Source organism: Vicia villosa, linkage group LG3 (assembly GCF_029867415.1).
Source record: "Vicia villosa cultivar HV-30 ecotype Madison, WI linkage group LG3, Vvil1.0, whole genome shotgun sequence".
Lineage (NCBI taxonomy): Eukaryota > Viridiplantae > Streptophyta > Magnoliopsida > Fabales > Fabaceae > Vicia > Vicia villosa.
In genome coordinates, this window is record NC_081182.1 from 3778217 (window position 1) to 3797227 (window position 19011).

Below are 19011 nucleotides of genomic sequence, written 5' to 3' on the forward strand. Positions count from 1 at the left end.
CCTATCTTGGTTGTTCGCATATACTAAAACGCATTAAAAGTCATGTGTTGACTCGCATAAATGAAGTGAAATACTTGTTGACTTGTCTAGCAAAATCATAGTAATCTACTTAAATGACAATTACATAATACAATGTAGACAGAAATCTAAGGAGATAGTTGCAAAGATTTTTCTTCGGAATCATCAAACCCAACCAGAAGGAAACAGTTTTAATTTGTTTTGGTTATCATGCAACACTTTTCTATTTTTATTGAAGCGTTCAATTTGTTATATAATTAAGACAACAAATTATTTAAATAACCTCAATTATGAATTAAAAATTCAAAATAAAATTCCCGTCCCAGAAAACATGCTTCTGGCTACCCTGGCAAAGGAAAAAAAACAGATTAGACAGTACACTAGTCAGATATGCAATAATGTTTTTTTAGCCTAATTTGCAGTTGCAAATAGACCATGTAAATAATGTAATATGGATTCTGAATTTCGAAGAATTACCATGATTAGTCTGGTGACCAGCTTCTTAAAAGTATAGAAATGACTATTTCTGATCTGTATAAACAGCGTCAACATCATCAAGCTCAAGTAATTTGCTCATAAGTTCTCTGTTTAAGTCCATAGCCTCATCGTCTACCTGAAAAATTAATAGCACATGACTCAAGTTTTATACCGGTAACCCCTTTTTAAGACATGCTCAAACATTTAATGGGAGGAAGGCCGTCTCAAAGTATGAAGTGAGGTTTTTTATCATAAGAAAACGGATTAGCATTATGGATGGTTTGTGATGAAAATGTAATCTGCAAGAAAGCTTTTTCATAATGGAAAAGTTTGTCAACTGAGAGAACTCATTAAACTTGCAATTCGGACACCGAAGAACGGAAAAGTGGAATGACAAGGGCAATTTACAGGCCCATCTTACGAAGTTGCATACTGCCACCTCACAGATTAAATTCACACCTTCATGATTGTTTGCTTGCTGACATTCATAGGCTCCATAAAACTAAAAGGAGAAGTAAGAAAAGAAAAATGAAATAGCATATGTGATAGCCAAAACATACCTCAACGGTGGTATTTGGAAGAAGCTCAGAACCATTATCAGGCTCAAAATCTATGCCCTCCTCTCGCAACTTTGATACTATAGATGAATAGTTCTCTGAAGAACCAACAATTTTATAATACCTGGCAAAAGAAATTAAAATCAATCGTTAGGTTTAAGGTCTATTTCTAAATATTTGAATCTCCTTGTTATGATGGAGTAATCAAATGGAAAAGCAAAAATGTAACTTATTTTAAGTGTATGAGACTAGAAAATCAATTAACCCCATTGCAGATGATGCCGGGGTTGTAAGAAATAACTGCGCTTTATAACATCCACTAAAATTCGATACACTTATAACTGGGCAGGAGACCGATTTAACACTAATGTAAAACTCAATACACTTATAACATCCACTAACTCCTCAAACAAAGTGAAATTCTTAAAATCTGAATGTCAAATTCATAAAACTAAAGTAATTGAGGGAGGGCTAAACTTTTCACTTTGGTGTAGGTTTTGATGAGACAACAGTATGAATGAATCATAGCCAGTTCCAAGTTTCCTCCACACAGAGCACAAACCCCATAGACCGAACAGACAGGAATCGGGTGGGGGAGCTTCATTAGAGATATGATGATGAAGTCATAAAACTTATTCATATGAAGACCAGATATTTGATTATAACTGAGAAACACAGTAAAACAAAAATGAGAGCATTACCTTTCTGACCTATCCTCTTCAGTATCATCTTCATAAGTGGGAGGATCAATTACATCCTCGGCTCCAGCATCTAAAGCAATTCCAAGCAATTGATCTTTGTCAGCATCAGTGACTTTAATGTTTACTACCCGAGCACGCGTAAACTTAAACAACACAGACCCAGAATCCGCCATCTTTCCTCCACATTCCTTGACCACGTCTCTAATCTTTGCTATAGAACGATTTATCTTATCAGTTGATACCTCAACTACCATACTAACTCCTCCATAACCATAAACCTGAGGGTAAATGCAGAAAGTTATGAGCTAAACTAATACTCCAGGATCCATTTTTCAAAAGATAGGACACTGCAGAACTCAAGGCAATGGCAAACAGAAAGCTGACCCATTCTGGGGTGGTTGGGCCAGACCCGTATTATATCTAGCAAAATTACATCTTAGTAGTGAAGTAAATATAAAATAAAAGAAAATCAGGTTTCTTCTATTATAATTTTAAATATGAAAAGTGAAGATGAAGTTCAGAAGTTGTAACCCAGCCATCCACTGGACAAAAGCAACAGAATGTTATGTCTGCACAAACATATATCTGAGATGTTCAAGGCACCAGAATTTATTATGCCAATGGCATCCAAACAGCATTTGTACTATCCCTTTGTCTGACAGATTTGGTTAATTGCCTTTATGACTTCAACTTAAAAGCATGATAGTGTCATCACCATACAAGAACCATAAAAGAAACTACTGCTGTTGAAGATTAGGGAACTCCTCGTAAAACATAACGACACTATCATGTTCTTAAGAAAAAAGAGATTATCCAAATGTGTCCACAATGATGTTATACTAACCTCGTAAATTTTCTCAATATAAGCCTCTTGTCCCTTTTCAGTTGCTCTCTTGATGTTGCGCTCGACAATATCTCTAGGAACATCAAGCTCCTTTACTTTCTCAAGTACAGCAGCCAGGGCTGAATTAGACATTACATTCGGACCACCTTTCTTTACACTGTCATTTTTTAGTAGCACAAAAGGCATGCATAAAATGGCTACTTGATCATAAAAGGAAAGCAGGACACTAATAAAACTCCTCTAGCCAGAACCAAAATCAATTCTATAATAGATCATCGTTAAAGTAGGGAAAATCAGCGACATCAATCCAGCCACAAACAAACCTAAGAAGATAAAAGAATGACCGAATGATCTATTTCATTTAATGAAATCAAGAGTGCAACTACTATGCATTGACACCATAAAACATGTTGCACAAACATTCAATCATAACTCATTGTGGTGCCACCATGTAGCATTATCACATAAAATATCTGCGCACATATATGTAAGTTGCGAGAAATGATTGTACCTCTCAAAATTTGGGTTAGGCCTAACTCGTCCCTACAAAACCGGCATGTAGGGTGAGGATTTCTCCCACTTATAAATACGACACCGGCTATATCTCTAAGCAATGTGGAACTAAATCAAGCCAAATTCCGCAATTTAGACGACTAGGGGCAGACCGCAATGAACGCGGAAATTCCAACACACACCCTCATGTTGAGACCTCAATGAGGCTGAAGCGTGGACGACGCGGGAAACCCAACAAGTGATATAGGATAGGGTCTGATACCATCTCAGAATTTGGGTTGGGCTTAGCTCATCCCTACAAACCCGACTTGTATGGTGAGGATTGCCCTCAGTTATAAACACAGCCATATCTCTAAAGTAATTTGGGACTAAATCAAGTCAAATGCCGCAATTTAGACAACTAGGAGCGGACCGCAATGAAGACGGAAAATCCAACGGAACCTATAAAAAAAAATTCCCTGCAATGCACAATAATAAAATTCTAAAATGAAAGCCTAGTGATTATAGTTGTACTATGATGAATAAACACCAATTGTGTCCTTGAAATAACTTGGGATCAATAACAACAAAACAGTCATATAACAAAAGCAACATAAACATGGAGAAGGACTTACGCAGACACAACTTCCTTCCCAATCCTTGAATATAGTTTAGCTTTCTTTGCATTATTGGCTTCCTGAAGTAATGGCAAATAAAAAATTAAAAAAACTTTGAATTAGAAAAAAAAAAAGCTTCAAAAAACTGTCTTTACAGAAGTAGAAATCATAAAAATGAAAAACATATACTAATCAAACTGCAAATCAACTCAGAGCATATCAAAATGGTTTTCGGTTTAACAGGACTTTCATCAAACAGATGACATGCATTATTAATCAAAAACAAAAACAATTCAATGAAGAACCTTTCGACCGGCGATTTTGCTGGAGCGTCTGCCCATACAAACAGGAGCAAAAGTCCATATCTTTCTAGCTCGACAGTTGCTATCATAATTGGTAAAGCTTGCATTAGCATCACCCAACGACGATGAAATATGAACATTCCCTGAGAATGAAGGAGTGACTCTGATTCATTCAGGAAAATCAACAAAACAATTGAGAAAATACAAAATGTGAAATTGAGAGAGGGAGAGTAGAGTGGTACTGTGGAGAAAGAGTGAGGAAATGGGGCGCGTGGAGGAAACGCGAGATGAGGAAGCTTGGAGGTGATGCGCCACTCGCGATGCTCTCGACATCATCCTATGATAAGTGAGACCAGTGTTGTACGGCTCCAAGTGCAATGCAACAGAGGGGGAAACATGCAATATTGAGGCAGCGCGCCACTGAAGAAAGGACATGGTTGTATTTCAATTCAAACCAAGTTATACGATAGAACAAAGAGAAACGGGGTTTTAGGAATAAAATATTAAATAAATAAATAAGAAATTTTATTTGGTGGGAACAAACCAAGTTATACGATAGAACAAAGAGAAACGGGGTTTTATTTAGGAATAAAATATTAAATAAATAAATAAGAAATTTTATTTTATTTGGTGGGATCTAAGGTGAGCGTCCGTCACCGGTGAGTAGGGGTGGAAATAGGTTAATTCGAGTTAGGTTTTGTTAAGCTTAAGTCTGTCTTGTCAAAAAATTTGAAGTTTAAGTCTGGTCTGTAGTCTGTCGTAGATTTATTTTTTAGTTCTGAGTCTGGCATTTTCGAAAGTCTGGTTAGTCTGTTAGCCTACATAAATTTAAATAATGTTTAAATAGATTAACTTATTTTAACTTACCTATTACCATAAATTTTAGGAGATTATTTATGAAAACAATGTTTATATAGTGTATTCATTTTATTTTCACAAGTTCTTCGCGATAACTAAGTTTTATTTACGTATTTTAATTCAAAGTACAAAACATAACATACTGATCATAAAAAAATATTCATATTTATTTAAATAAGTCGACCTGATAGGTTTAAAAGGTTTTTTTTAGGGTCTAAGACCTAGTTTTTTAATTAGATAGGCTTATAAATAAGCCTAAGCCTTTTTTATTTAAAAATAATGTGTGGTCTGACTTGAGCCTATATATGCTAGCATGTAGATCACTTTTATCGACCTGGCCTATTTCCACCCTTACTGGTGAGACCTTAAAATTATACGATTAAATATAATTAATGATATAGATTTAATAGGTAAAAATGGAAATATGTATACACTATCACACATAATATTGTTTTCACATCTTTTCTAAAGTTTATTTATTTTTTAATAATCTACTTAATATAAATCCAAGGTTGTCATGATGACAACCTTGAACACAACTCTAACCCTAAATCCAATGTAACATCATATTAGAAACCTTAATCCAATATAGAATCATTTTAGAAACCTATTAAATTTTGAATTTTTATCGCTCTTATTTTATTCTTCCCACCAAATCACTACATTTATCGAATCTAATATCCTAATTATAATAATAATAATAAAAATTAATTCTTCAATATAAAATATAAAGAATATTAATTAAATTATTATAATAAAGTAGTCAAACATTAAAACTATTCAAAAATATAAATATAATTAATTCTTCAAAGTAAAAGATATTATAATTAATATAATTTTTAATAAAAAAATTTGGTACCTTACGAACATGGTTAGAATAGAAGGATGAAGATCTAGAATCCAAAATACAAAATATATTATAGTTAAAAAATATATAACTATTCAAAAATATAATTATTTCTTCAAAATAAAGGATATTAATTATAACTATTCAAAAATATATATTATAATTAATATTATTTGTTTCCTAAATATTTTATATTTAGATTTATGATTTTTTTGTTACGTTTTTAAAATGAATTTTACAATGTTATATATTTTATGGTTAAATTTTTTTATTTTTAAAATTCAAATAGATTCAATGATTATATTTAATTAATAACTACTTCTCTATACATTATTATTTACTAAAAACTAAAAAAGTCATAAAAAATAATTACACTTTAATAAAAAGTTATATTATAGAAAATTATAATTTATAATAATTATTATTCCTATTGTAATTACTAAACATTAAATAATTAATAATTATTATATTGTTATATATTATATTAAAAATTATAAATAGTATATCTCGGTTACTATTATAATAATAATTACTCTTATTGTAGTTACTAAACGTTATAGTTTTAAATGACTCTTTTTAATTACTAAAATTATGGTTACACTTTCTAATCAGATTTATTATCCTATTAATAGCTAAAATCATATATAAATACATAATTTGTTGTGTGAATTTTGTAGACTTATTGTATACTTTTTGATTTTGTATTGTAATTTTTAATTCACTTTCTTATTTATAACGTATTTTTGAAATAATATTTAACTTATTTTACAGGATAATGACTCAAATTACTCTGCTATGTCTATTATATTGTATTGTAATAAATTATTTAGGAGTTATTGGTTTAATGTTTAAAAAGAACCCGTTACAAACGGAGTTATTTGTGTTTAATTTCTCTCTGAGCAGGTATATATGCACGGTAACTATAATTTGTAAAATTCTACAAATTATTGTTATTATTATTATTATTATTATTATTATTATTATTATTATTATTGATTGACGTGTCATTTGGAGCCCTCTCTCACGCTCCCTTCACACATCCATTTAAAATGAGATGATGAATTATATTAATTTTTTCTTATTAACATTATTTTTATTATTATTATTATTATTAAAAGAAAATATCAATCAATTTATTTACAATAATTAAATATCACACATCAGAATTAAATGTCACATTCTTTTTATTTTATATCATTGATTTATTTAATAATCATTCTTATCGCTTTAGTTTCAACAATGACATAAAACTATTTTTAAAATTCTTTTCAACCTTTCAATTTCAATAAAATTAATGATCATATATTTTTATTACTATAACACCTTTTGAACACATAGTTATACATTAGTGGTTGATTTTGCAATAAATATAAACAAAATTGAAAAATACATATCTTAATATGTATTTTACAAATTTAAGATTAAAAAATAAGCCAATTTTTTTTGTTTATTTCATTTTGGATTTCATTATTGGAAGAATGTCAAGAAACAAATTGAATAGTACAAAAATTCAACATTACAATACAAATAAATTTTATTTGCAAGAAAATTAAATATACGTATGATATTTTTTATGAAGTACGTAAAAAATAAAGGACTTACAAATAAATTGTTTAAAATATGTTTATGATAGTTTTTTTCTTTTCTTTTATCATTATTTTCTTTTTTGGGTATGGTAATATTTTGACCATTAATAAATCGAAGGTTTGCCACTATTAGACGAGTTACTGAAAATTTAAGGTCAATTATAATTATTATTTTATTATTATATGAAGGTTTGATCTTATATGACAATGTTTGTATGATTTTTTTTAACTATCTAAAAATTATATTATTTGAATTTATTTGGACTTGACTTTGATAATTTTAGGTATTTCTTAGGTTTGTTAAATTATAGACTAAACACTAATTAAATAATTAAAGTATACATTAATATACGTTTATATGTATTATGAATTTTATGATTAATTAAAAACAATAGACACAAATGATAAAATTATTCACGTAAATATGATATATCTTTTAAATTTAAAAAACTAAAATAATAAAATAAAATTATAATATAAATTAGTAAAAATTCGCATATTATTAAACAATTTTTTATATTAAATATAATTTTAAAATACATTCAATTATAAGATGATATGTAATTATATTAGCAAGAGTATATTTTTTTAAATAAAATTTCAGGTAATTATTCTAATCAAACCCGTGCAAAGCACGGGTTTTTATATAATTCACATTTAAACAATTAATCTTGAGGGTAACAATGCATCCATCATTAAAACCCAAAATTTCCATGCTTGAAAATTAAAGAATCTAAATGATTTAATATCTTTTTAATTTAAAGTGTTTTACTTTTTTTAATGAGGAGGGATATTCTTACTCTAAGAGTATTATTTTTCTTATTAATTTAAAGTGTATAATGAGTATTATTTTTCTCTCTCCACTCCAGATACATTATTTATTCAATGTATCTAGAAAGAGAATCTTTTTTTATAAATGGGACCGGAGGTAGTAGTATTTAATGAAAAATATGATGGTGAAGGAAAAACAATTTCGTAAAAAAAACATACTAACGTAAAAATGAAAAGACTTGGAGGAAAGATAGTGAGAAAATGCATAGATTATAATTATATTCAATGGTATAATTTTAGAGTGTACATTGCCATTTTATTTAATTTTCTTTTCTTTTAACTTTGTAAAAGTTTTTAAACTTTACTTTTTTTCAGAATTTTTTATTTGCATTTTTATTTGTCATGTATTTTTTATAACAATTTATTTTATAATAAATTAAAATTTTAAATAGATTTTGTTTAAAGATAGGGGTAATTTTTTGAGATATTATTGAAATTTAATTTGATATTATGTTAATAATATCAATTTCAATAATATCTTAACAAATTTCAGTAATATCTCAACATATTCCTTATAATCCAAGTTGTCGAACAACTCTAAAAATAATAAATTTGAATTATTTCTAATTTCTTTCTCAAAATTAGGAATCTGTCAATCTTCAATCCTCTTGTGAAAATGTTGGCCAGTTATGCTTCACTCGAGCAATGCCTAACTTCAAGTTCACCTTGATTTACCTTTTCCCTCAAAAAGTGAAATCTAGCTTTGATATGCTTACTCCTTCCATGCATAACTAGAATCTTCGCCAGATTTATGGATGACTTGTTGTCGATTTGCAACAAGAGGTTTCTTCACTTCGACCTCCATTTCTTCAAGTACTGATCTGATTCAGATTGTTTGGCATGCAGCATAAGATCCTGCTATTTATTCAGCTTGACACGATGATAATGCCACCACAGGTTGTTTCTTCGAACACCATAAAATTGGGGCACCAAATACTTGAAAGAAATATCTTGTTGTGCTTTTTCGATCTTCCTTATCTCCACACCAATTAGCATTTGAAAAGCAAGTAATTTTTGTTTTTTCGCCTTTAGAGTCTCATCAAAATAGAATTCCATAGTCTATCAATCATTTTAGGTATCTTAGAATTCTTCTTGCAGCCTTCATATGTGACACTCTTGGTTCACTCATGTATCTGCTCACTTATCCGACTGCAAAACCTATATCAGGTCGACTGTTGCACACATATCGCAGAGATCTGATAATTTATTTGAACAAAGTTACATCGACTTTTTCTTCCTCTCCATGCTTCTCCAACTTCAAGTTTGTTTCGACAGGTCAGGATGCAGGATTCGAATCATCCATTATGAATCTCTTAAGTATCTCTTTGACATACTTCCTTTGATGCAGCACCATACCTTGCTTAGATATTTAAAATTCCATGCCTAGGAAATAAGACAATTTTTCCAGATCCGACATTTCAAATTCCTTCATCATCAGCTCTTTGAACTTCGACAAGTTCTCTAAGCTATTTCCAATTACCAGCAAGTCGTCAACATATAAGCAGATGATTGTTATATTTTGTGCCACAACCTGAACATAGACACCATACTCAGATTTGCATTTTACAAATCCGAATTCGACTAAGTATGAGTCGATCCTCTTGTTCCATGCCTTAGGTGCCTGCTTGAGGCCATAGAGCGCTTTGTTAAACTTATATACTTTACTCGCTTCCTTCTGAATCACAAACCCTGGAGGTTGGGTGAGATAGACCTCTTCGTCTAAAGGACAATTCAGAAATGCTGACTTCACGTCTAAGTGAAATATCGACTAGCCTTGGTTGCATGCCAATTCTACCACTACTCGAACAACCTCCAATCTTGCCACTAGAGCAAATACTTCAAAGTAGTCAAGCCCTGCTCTTTGAAGAAATTTGTGAGCTACTAATCTTGCTTTATGTCTTGCTATCAACCCATCAGCATTGTGTTTCAGTTTGAACACCCACTTTATGTCGATAGCTTTTTTATGTGCTGGCAATTCGACTAACTCTCATGTGTTGTTTCTTTCGATTTCCCGTAACTCTTCGACCATAGCTAATTTCCATTGTTGAATCTTTAAATCCTCGTTATAGTTGGTTGGTTCAACACCTGCAAGTAAAGAAAAATGAACTAATTCTTCATTTGGTGTGACTTCATCATCGCCGGCCACTTCATAGTTTTGAAGTCTTGCTAAAAGAGTTCTAGTTCTTTGAGGTCTCTGGTTTGTATCAGCCACACTTTCTTCGACTTCGATTGTGTCAGGAATGTTGGCAATTGCTTCGACTTCGACCAAAGTTTCGACAATTTCATCAACTTCGACTTCAACATTTTCTTCTTCAAAGTTAGAGCTCATTAATGGCTTGTTGATTGAATTACTTGAATTCCAATCCCAAGAAGAATTTTCATCAACCACAATATCTCGACTCAACATAATCTTCGTATTCACTAGATTGAATAGCCGGTATACACTAGTCTGATGATATCCTACCAGAATCATAGGTTCACTCTTGTCATCCAGCTTCCTTCTTCTTGCATCAGAAACATGCTTGAAACACATAGAGCCAAACACCTTCAGATGACTCACTGATGGTCGTTTTCCACTCCACACTTCTTCAGGAACCTTATTCTTCAACTTCTTGGTAGGGCACCTATTCAGGATATAAACTGCATTCGAAACAGCCTCACCCCATAAGGACTTTGGCAGATTCTTCTACTTCAACATGCATCTCTCCATATCCAATATGATTTTGTTCCTTCTTTCGGCAATTCCATTATGTTGAGGAGTATAAGGAGAAGTTACCTCATGATCAACACCATGTTCGACACAGAATTCTTCGAACATCTTGGATGTGTATTCGCCACTTCTATCTATTCGCAGAACTTTGATCTTCTTCTCACTCTGGTTTTCGACAAGTATCTTTAATCTCTTAAAGATTTCAAATACTTTGTCTTTTCTCTTTATCACATAAAGCCACAGCTTTCGACTAAACTCATCAATAAACAAAACAAAATATATGTTTATACCAAGGGTATGTTCTTCGAATGGACCACATACATCTGAGTGCACCACTTTGAGTATGCATGATGATCTCATTGGCATAGTCGAAGCAAAAGAGTTTTTGGATTGCTTTCCGACTAAACAACCTTCATAGAATTTGTCTGGCATCTCAAGACTTGGAATACCAGTAACTATATCTTGAGTAATTAGTTGATTGAGTGATCGAAAGTTCAAATGTCCAAACCTCAAATGCCACAACCAACTATCCTTATGGTCGACAAGAGTTTTTAAACTCATGGATATATCAGAATATATCTAAATATACATTTTGTCTAAAGATATATTTTGCGGCACAATATAGTGGGCGAGGCGGTTAAATTATTCATCATAGTCGTGAGAATTTCCAAATTCGTCATTTGGACTGATAGCCTGATCACCAGATCAGGGAGCATTATCAGAAAGCAATCAAAGATAGTTCCCTTCTCACCTTATACATGGTTCATAATGTTTATAGACTATGGTACTACGAGATAAATAAAATGTGTTAAGCATTCCATTTTTATAGACACTTATTTATGTAACAATATTTTATTTTAAATATAACAAATTGTGGAGCGTTAAAGTTGATATTTTAAGGGAAAAAATGTTATCGAAGTGGGTTTAGTTTTATCTATTTTATACTTATATGGTAAATGGTTGGATGTGTGAATTTAGATTATAAGTACACTACAAATAAGTAGTCTAGATATGGTCGACGTCAACCATACTGTATTATCGACATTTCAACCATCATTCCGAAAGCAACTCCTCTTTCGTAATAACCAAATAAACCACGAATTTGCAAGCCAAACAACTCCCAATTTTCCCTCCCTAACTTTCTTTTCTTTAGAAAATAAGCACAAATCCATAAAACTCGATAAGCACTCCTCTGCTATATCGACCGGTTTGCCAATCCAAATAGAGATTTCGTTCCAAATAATCTTCATCACTTTACAATTAAAAAAAGAATGCTCTCTAATCTCAAGATCTATATCACAAAAAAACACAATTTAAAGAGTTTAAAGGAAAAACAATACTTCTATTCATAAAAATTCTCCAACCAAAAGCCTTGATCTTAAAAGGAACCTCAAAATTCTAAATCTTTCCCAACGCCACATCATTCCTATTATAGGGACCGAAAGGAATGTGAAATCTTGCATAAAAGTCATAACAAGAAGAAACCAAAAAAACGTCGGCCGGTTTCACAAACCAAAAACCCTTATCGTGATCGCACGCCCCCTAACTTTAAAATGAGCAAAGAAAGCCTCGACCGAATATTCGAAGACAACAAAACATCTTTGATACTAAAATCGCCCCAACATCACACTCCATCACGTCATCACCCCATACCGGCCACCGATACTTTTTACAAACAAGACAACGAGTAAAGATCCATAAAATCCTCTCTCAAGCTAGACTCCTCCAACCAAATAGCTTCCCAAAAAGGAATATTAAAACCTTTACTCATCCTATAGTACATTATGTATTGTTAGGGCACAGTTGCTCAAGTTACATTATATGTGAACTTATATATGTGTTGACACCTACAAATGTCATATGAAATCCATTTAAAACTCACAGACAGTGCCTCCAATTTGACAAGATATCTCTATATAGAGATTGTATTTGGTGGAGCAAATTGATACATGAATATTAGCTATCAGTGGACCTGCAGGAAACAAAATGGCACATCACCTTTACCCAAGAGAACACATACAAGATAAGCACACTTACACGACAAAAGATTGATTTATGGCAACAAACTCGAACACAACAAGAGACTGTCAAATGTGACCACATTGTCAACGAAGAGAGAAAAAAATGTTGTTGAAAGAAGAGACTAGGATATACGCATTTCTAATTCTCGTACAAGCAATAAAATAAGATTAAAAAAATCAAAATTTTATTTCGAAAATTTGGGCCTTTTTTGGGTTTTTAGAAAAAAATTAGAAAAAATTATAGACTCATAAACTCGCTATAGACTCGTAAATCTATACGACTTTGTGCGAGTCTACTCGAGTCTATTAAAACATGATTATATGCGTGAGTCTGCTTGTTTTTGCTTCCTAGACTCCTAAATTCATACGAGTTTAGCGAGTTTGACAATCATGATCACTCCATTCTGTCTTGTCTTCTGCTTCAGTGATCACCATCAACGGCATGCTCTTATCATCATCCTCTTGCCCTGCAAACTTTACTTCAGCTTCTTGTGAATCTTTCTTGTTGGCATTACTAGAAAAATGTCCAAACTTTTGGCAATTATAGCATTGAACATTGCTCTTATTAACTTTCTTCTTTCCTCTTCTTCATCTATTGTTGCCACCTTTGTAATTGTTTTATCTACCACCTCCGTTGTAGTTGTTTTCACCATTTTGGAATATTGAATTTGTTGGAAATTTGGGAGTCCTTTCCACCATTGTTTTGATAGTTTCCTCGACCTCTATTCATGGACCACTTTCCTTTCACCTTATTGTCTCTTCCAACAAAACGGGCGTACAAAGCAATCTCATCCTTTGCCTTGTCAACATTCCTTTCCTCCATTATTTGCTCATGAGCCTCAAGAGAACTTTGTATTTTTTCTTTGCTTATGGTTGAAGGATCCTTGGACTCTTCAATTGCAACCATTATGTTATCGAATCTTGATATTAAAGATTTCAAGATTTTACCAACCATGTACTGCTCAATGATTGTCTCTCCACAAGCCTTCACTTGATTCGCCATTCTTATGATTCTTCTAGTAAAATCACTAATAGTTTCCTTCTCTTTCATTTGAATAAATTCCAGCTACCTCTTGTGAGTTTTAACCTCACCACATTTGCTTTATTAGCTTCTACATAGCTTTTCTCCAAAATTTCCCAAGCATCCTTTAATGAAGTGCAATAACCAACCTTCTCAAAATTATCAGCATCATCACACTGATGAATCAGATGCAAAGCTTTGAAGTTTTTGTCTTCTCTTCCTTATACACGGTCCTTTGTGGAGCCATTCCACCTTCTACAGATAGATTAACATCATTATGGATCACTTCAAGAACGTCTTGATCACGAAACAACGCCTTCATCTATTTGCACCATTTCTCATAATTCTTCTCATCGAAAGTTGGGAGATTTGCAGAGATTCGTTCATTTGAAATGGAAATCATTTTAACACACTTAGTGTTTGAAAAAAAATGGCCCGTGATGTCAAATGTTGGGACTAGAATCACTAAGTGAAAAATAATGAACAATAATATATAGAGTACTGGAGAAAGAGAGAGTTTGAGAGAATGAGGAGAAAAAGTGGTTATGTGTGTCATTGATCAACTCAATGGAGTATTTATACAATACTACATGAAATAATAGCTAACCAACTTAATAAACTTAATAAAAAACAAATATTTCGAGGTGGTAAGCGGATACACACTTCTGATAACTGATTATGAAAAATTACTGACTTAAGTAATAACCGATTATACAAAAGTAGTAATCTGTTATGAGAAACTGCTGACTTAGATGGTAACTGATTACAGTCCTGACGTAACATGATATCACCACTTGAATTAGTAATTTTCTCAACACTTAGTACTAGTTAACTGTTTATATTCTTATATAAGCAACTCTACTATGTCTAATTACAAATTACAATTTACAATATACTCTTACTATATTAGTGTCATTTTTGCTTAATGGTGTGCTTGGTAGAGGTGAAATAGAAGAGAGAGAGGTTGAAGAGAGAGAGATAGAAGAGAAGATTCATACTTCTCTTGTTTGGTTGTGAAGAGATTGAGAAAAGAGAGAAATAAAACATGTGGACCCCACTGTTTTTAGAGTCTTCTCATACATGAGAAGAAATAGACGAGAGATGCACAATATTTACAGTATTCCAATTATATCCTCCAAATAGTGCTCCTATAATATAATATTATGTTTATTTTTTATTTTTTTATTTTGTTCAAGGATAGTTTTGTCATTTAAAAATAGGTGAATTCTTATCTACCCAACTCAAAAAGTTGGGTAAGGTTACCTCCTTTGTAAAATGCTTTGAAAACAACAAACATTTGTAGTATTTTAGTAAATAATTAAATGTCTTAAATGAGATGGAATCATGTGATTGGTTGGAGGTACACTACCCAACTTTTTGTGATGGGTAGAGAAGTTGTCCCCTTAAAAATAATCATATTACTCTATCTCTTCTATTTCTCTTATCTTTCTCTTCTACCAAACAATATATTAAATCAACTCCATTTCTCACTACTTTCTCTCTTTTCACACTCTCTCTTACCTACTTCTCTCTTCACAATTTCTCTTCCAAACCAAACATATCCTAAAAGTAATTATTTAAATATTTGAAATATTATAATTTAAGGTATATATGGATACTAATGACTCAATAAAAAACACAAACGGTGTCTCGTAGTGGAACACCAATTTAAGATTCCCACAAAGCAACGCGTACATAGTTTTTTGCATCTCATTCATACTCATACTCCTCACTCACAAAACTCATATTCAATACATCTATCCTCCTGTTTCTTCACTCAATAGTAACTCCATTTCCATGGCTTTCATAGTCTCACCAACTATAATGAGAAACTCCACTGTTTGTGATATGCCTGGTAACTCTTGTAGGGACAAGTCTATATTTAGAAACAAGGGCATTTATAAAGGCCGACGCAATCGTCACGATCATTTGACCATCGCAAATGCTACGAGCCCGTCGGGTGTGATTACTCCACCTCCACCGCAGGAGAACCCTCCGGGAACAGCCGGTGGCCAACACCATGCTGCATGGACTAGTGTCCCCCAAGAAAGATGGGAAGGAGAACTTCAGATTCAAGGACATGTTCCACTTTGGCTGGTAAGTGATTTTTTTTTCTCTAACATTGATATATTTATAAAATAAAAATATCAATTTATTGAATATAAACAAAAGTAACTAATTTTATATTTATTAAAAATTAATTAATTAAATTATTAAAAAAAACAGTTAATTAGTTTAGTTAAAATACAACTATTCTTCTTCATCTTATAAAAATAAGTATATTTTGAGTTCATAAAAATAAAATAGCTATTGAAATTTAATTTATTTATTTTTAAATAATATCACTAAAGTAAGTAGTAATATTTGATAGAGCTAAATATTTAAAACATAGACAAAGTGGAGAACAACATAAATATTCTGGTCTCAAAACCTCCATATAAATTATTAAAAATAAAAAAGATGCTGATTCTACATTGGTTTGTGTTTGTCGAGTAATAATAGTGTTAGTTAATGAAACCTAGCAGAGTACTATATATTACTGGAATCAAGAACTTAATATCAAATTAATTAAAATGAATAATTGAACTTATACTATGTAAATATCAAAGCATCTTTGAACATTTGACCAGATAAAAAAGCATCTTTGAACATTCATTGATTCGTAACACTATAATACACAAATGGTATCGTGTTGTTGGCTTGAAAAATCAATTATATACGAATAAAATACACATAAAAATAAAAATGGTTATCGTTATACACATGCAGAAAGGAACGTACATAAGAAATGGTCCAGGCATGTGGAACATAGGAGACTACAATTTCAGGCATCTCTTTGATGGTTATGCCACCTTGGTTGGACTTCACTTTGAGAATGGGCGGTTGACGGCTGGTCATCGCCAAATCGAATCTCAAGCTTATCAAGAAGCAAAGAAAAATCAGAAGATATGTTACCGTGAATTTTCTGAAGTACCTAAGGCTGAAAATTTCTTAGCTTACATAGTGGAGCTAGCAAGTCTTTTCTCTGGTTCCTCGCTTACAGACAATGCCAACACTGGTGTGGTGAAGCTCGGCGATGGGAGGGTGGTTTGTCTAACGGAGACACAAAAAGGGTCTATAGTGATAGACCCTGAGACATTGGAGACAATTGGAAAATTTGAGTATAGTGATTCATTGGGGGGACTCATTCACTCTCCACACCCCATTGTGACAGATAAGGAGTTTTTAACATTAATCCCTAACCTTGTGAAATCAGGATACTTGGTGGTGAGGATGGAAGCTGGCTCTAATGAGAGAAATGTTATTGGTCGGGTCGATTGTCGAGGCGGATCTTTACCCGGTTGGGTTCACTCCTTTCCGGTTACTCAACACTATGCTATTGTGCCTGAAATGCCATTGAGGTATTGTGCTCAGAATTTGCTCAGGGCTGAACCAACTCCATTATACATATTTCAGTGGGATCCCGAATCCAAAGCTTTTATGCATGTAATGTGCAAGAATAGTGGAAAGATTGTAAGTAAATATTAATTACATTTCATTGTTCACATGTTATAATAGGATGAGTTGTATTAATGTTTCACTTATCAGTTTTGTTATTACTTGTTAATTTTGATATGTGATTCTGAAGGTGGCAAGTGTGGAAGTGCCTTTATTTGTTACATTCCATTTCATAAATGCATATGAAGAGGAAGATGAAGATGGGAGGGTTACTGCTATCATTGTTGATTGTTGTGAGCAGAATTCAAACACTGACATTCTTGACAAGCTTAGATTACAGAATCTTCGCTCATTTGATGGCAAAGATGTTCTACCAGATTCTAGGTACGTATTTATCGTATGCCTTCCTGCAAGGTCATAATTGAATGCAGATAGTAAATTTAATGAAATTGATCTATAATCAATGTTTATTGAAATAACAGGGTTGGTAGGTTCAGAATACCACTAGATGGAAGTCCATATGGAACATTAGAAGCAGCATTAGACCCAAATGAACATGGGAGAGGCATTGATATGTGCAGCATAAACCCTAATTATTTAGGGATGAAATACAAATATACCTATGCTTGTGGAGCACAACGCCCTTGTAACTTCCCCAACACCCTCACCAAGGTTATTTTGCATTATATCTCACCATTCTTAATTTCTGTTTAATTTAACCCTACAAATATTTAATTGAATGTGCTTTAACATGCAATATCTAGATTGATCTAGAATTGAAAAGGGCTAAGAACTGGTACGAAGAAGGAGTTGTACCCTCAGAACCATTATTTGTGCCTCGACCAGGAGCAACAGAAGAAGATGATGGTAAGAACTCTTATAATTAGTTCATCAATTCATGTTTCTGCAAGATCATCCCCTCATTTTTCTGAACTTTTTAACCCTTGTATGACAGGTGTGGTAATCTCCATAATCAGTGAGAAAAATGGAGAAGGATATGCATTGGTGTTAGATGGTTCCACTTTTGAAGAGGTTGCTAGGGCTAAGTTCCCTTATGGTCTTCCATATGGGTTGCATGGATGTTGGGTTCCAAAACAGTAAAAATGTGACTAAAAACTATCATTATGATGTAGGAGGGTTGGTTGTGCGTATCAAAAGGGAAGCCGCGTGTCGAAACGGTTCAGCAAAATTTGTGCAAGTTTGGCGTCTGATGTTAGAATGACTCGTATTGTACCTTTTCGGAAAGAGAATCGGCTCACGAGTCCACATACTGCTATGCTGTGATTTATGGGCTTTTAAAACCATTCAAGTTCGTTTCAAGTTTGAAAACATCATTTTACTATTTTCTACCATTTGAGCAATTTCTGTTTTATTTATTTAATTATGTTTTGGATTAAAGGCCCATAAGATCCTTTAGGGTTTCTTTATTTTCTGTATTTAAAGACCTTTGGTTTGGCCATAAGGATTATATTTCATTATAATGTGGCCATAAGGATTATATTTCATTATAATAAAATTTAAAGTTATCTTTTTCTGGTGGATTCCAGCTTATCTGACAAATTTTGTGCTTGCAATCACCATGTGTTTTTATTCTAGGTTTAGAGCTTGCTATTCCTTTGGAGTTTCCGACTATGTCAGTTGGTATCAGAGCAGATTTTTCCTATTCTTTTTGTAACTTGACAAGCATGGCG

General features: G+C 32.5%; 3 protein-coding genes across 3 annotated transcripts; 1 reads left to right on the forward strand and 2 right to left on the reverse strand.

Moving 5' to 3' along the window:
- Positions 1–2: 2 nt before the first annotated feature.
- LOC131660080 (probable transcriptional regulatory protein At2g25830) lies at positions 3–4542 on the reverse strand. The gene is made up of 8 exons (XM_058929210.1): positions 4251–4542; positions 4012–4151; positions 3725–3786; positions 2598–2754; positions 1754–2031; positions 1056–1176; positions 496–631; positions 3–364 (listed from the first exon to the last, which is right to left on the reverse strand). Exons 1-7 carry the CDS (start codon positions 4441–4443, stop codon positions 539–541), a joined length of 1044 nt encoding a protein of 347 aa, XP_058785193.1. The 5' UTR covers positions 4444–4542; the 3' UTR covers positions 3–364; positions 496–538.
- An 8691-nt stretch (positions 4543–13233) lies between these two features.
- On the reverse strand, positions 13234–13864 carry LOC131657154 (uncharacterized). The gene is made up of 2 exons (XM_058926634.1): positions 13512–13864; positions 13234–13375 (listed from the first exon to the last, which is right to left on the reverse strand). The coding sequence occupies exons 1-2, from the start codon at positions 13862–13864 to the stop codon at positions 13234–13236; spliced, it is 495 nt and encodes a 164-aa protein (XP_058782617.1).
- Positions 13865–15607: 1743 nt separating this feature from the next.
- On the forward strand, positions 15608–18733 carry LOC131654774 (carotenoid cleavage dioxygenase 8 homolog B, chloroplastic-like). Its single transcript, XM_058924705.1, has 6 exons — positions 15608–15979; positions 16652–17395; positions 17511–17704; positions 17803–17992; positions 18085–18187; positions 18276–18733. Exons 1-6 carry the CDS (start codon positions 15680–15682, stop codon positions 18419–18421), a joined length of 1677 nt encoding a protein of 558 aa, XP_058780688.1. The 5' UTR covers positions 15608–15679; the 3' UTR covers positions 18422–18733.
- Positions 18734–19011: the final 278 nt, after the last annotated feature.

Bases quoted from the DNA above. Each gene is read 5' to 3' on its own strand.
- LOC131660080 (XM_058929210.1), bottom strand. From the start codon at position 4,443: ATGTCCTTTCTTCAGTGGCGCGCTGCCTCAATATTGCATGTTTCCCCC. The intron at 2,755-3,724 runs GTAAGTCCTTCT...AAAAAATGACAG, and splicing joins GGGAAGGAAGTTGTGTCTGC to TGTAAAGAAAGGTGGTCCGA. The intron at 632-1,055 runs GTATGTTTTGGC...TTAATTTTTCAG, and splicing joins TTCCAAATACCACCGTTGAG to GTAGACGATGAGGCTATGGA.
- LOC131654774 (XM_058924705.1), top strand. From the start codon at position 15,680: ATGGCTTTCATAGTCTCACCAACTATAATGAGAAACTCCACTGTTTGT. The intron at 17,705-17,802 runs GTACGTATTTAT...TTGAAATAACAG, and splicing joins GATGTTCTACCAGATTCTAG to GGTTGGTAGGTTCAGAATAC. The intron at 18,188-18,275 runs GTAAGAACTCTT...CTTGTATGACAG, and splicing joins AGCAACAGAAGAAGATGATG to GTGTGGTAATCTCCATAATC.
- LOC131657154 (XM_058926634.1), bottom strand. From the start codon at position 13,864: ATGGCGAATCAAGTGAAGGCTTGTGGAGAGACAATCATTGAGCAGTAC. The intron at 13,376-13,511 runs GTGAAAACAACT...ACATTTTTCTAG, and splicing joins AAATTCAATATTCCAAAATG to TAATGCCAACAAGAAAGATT.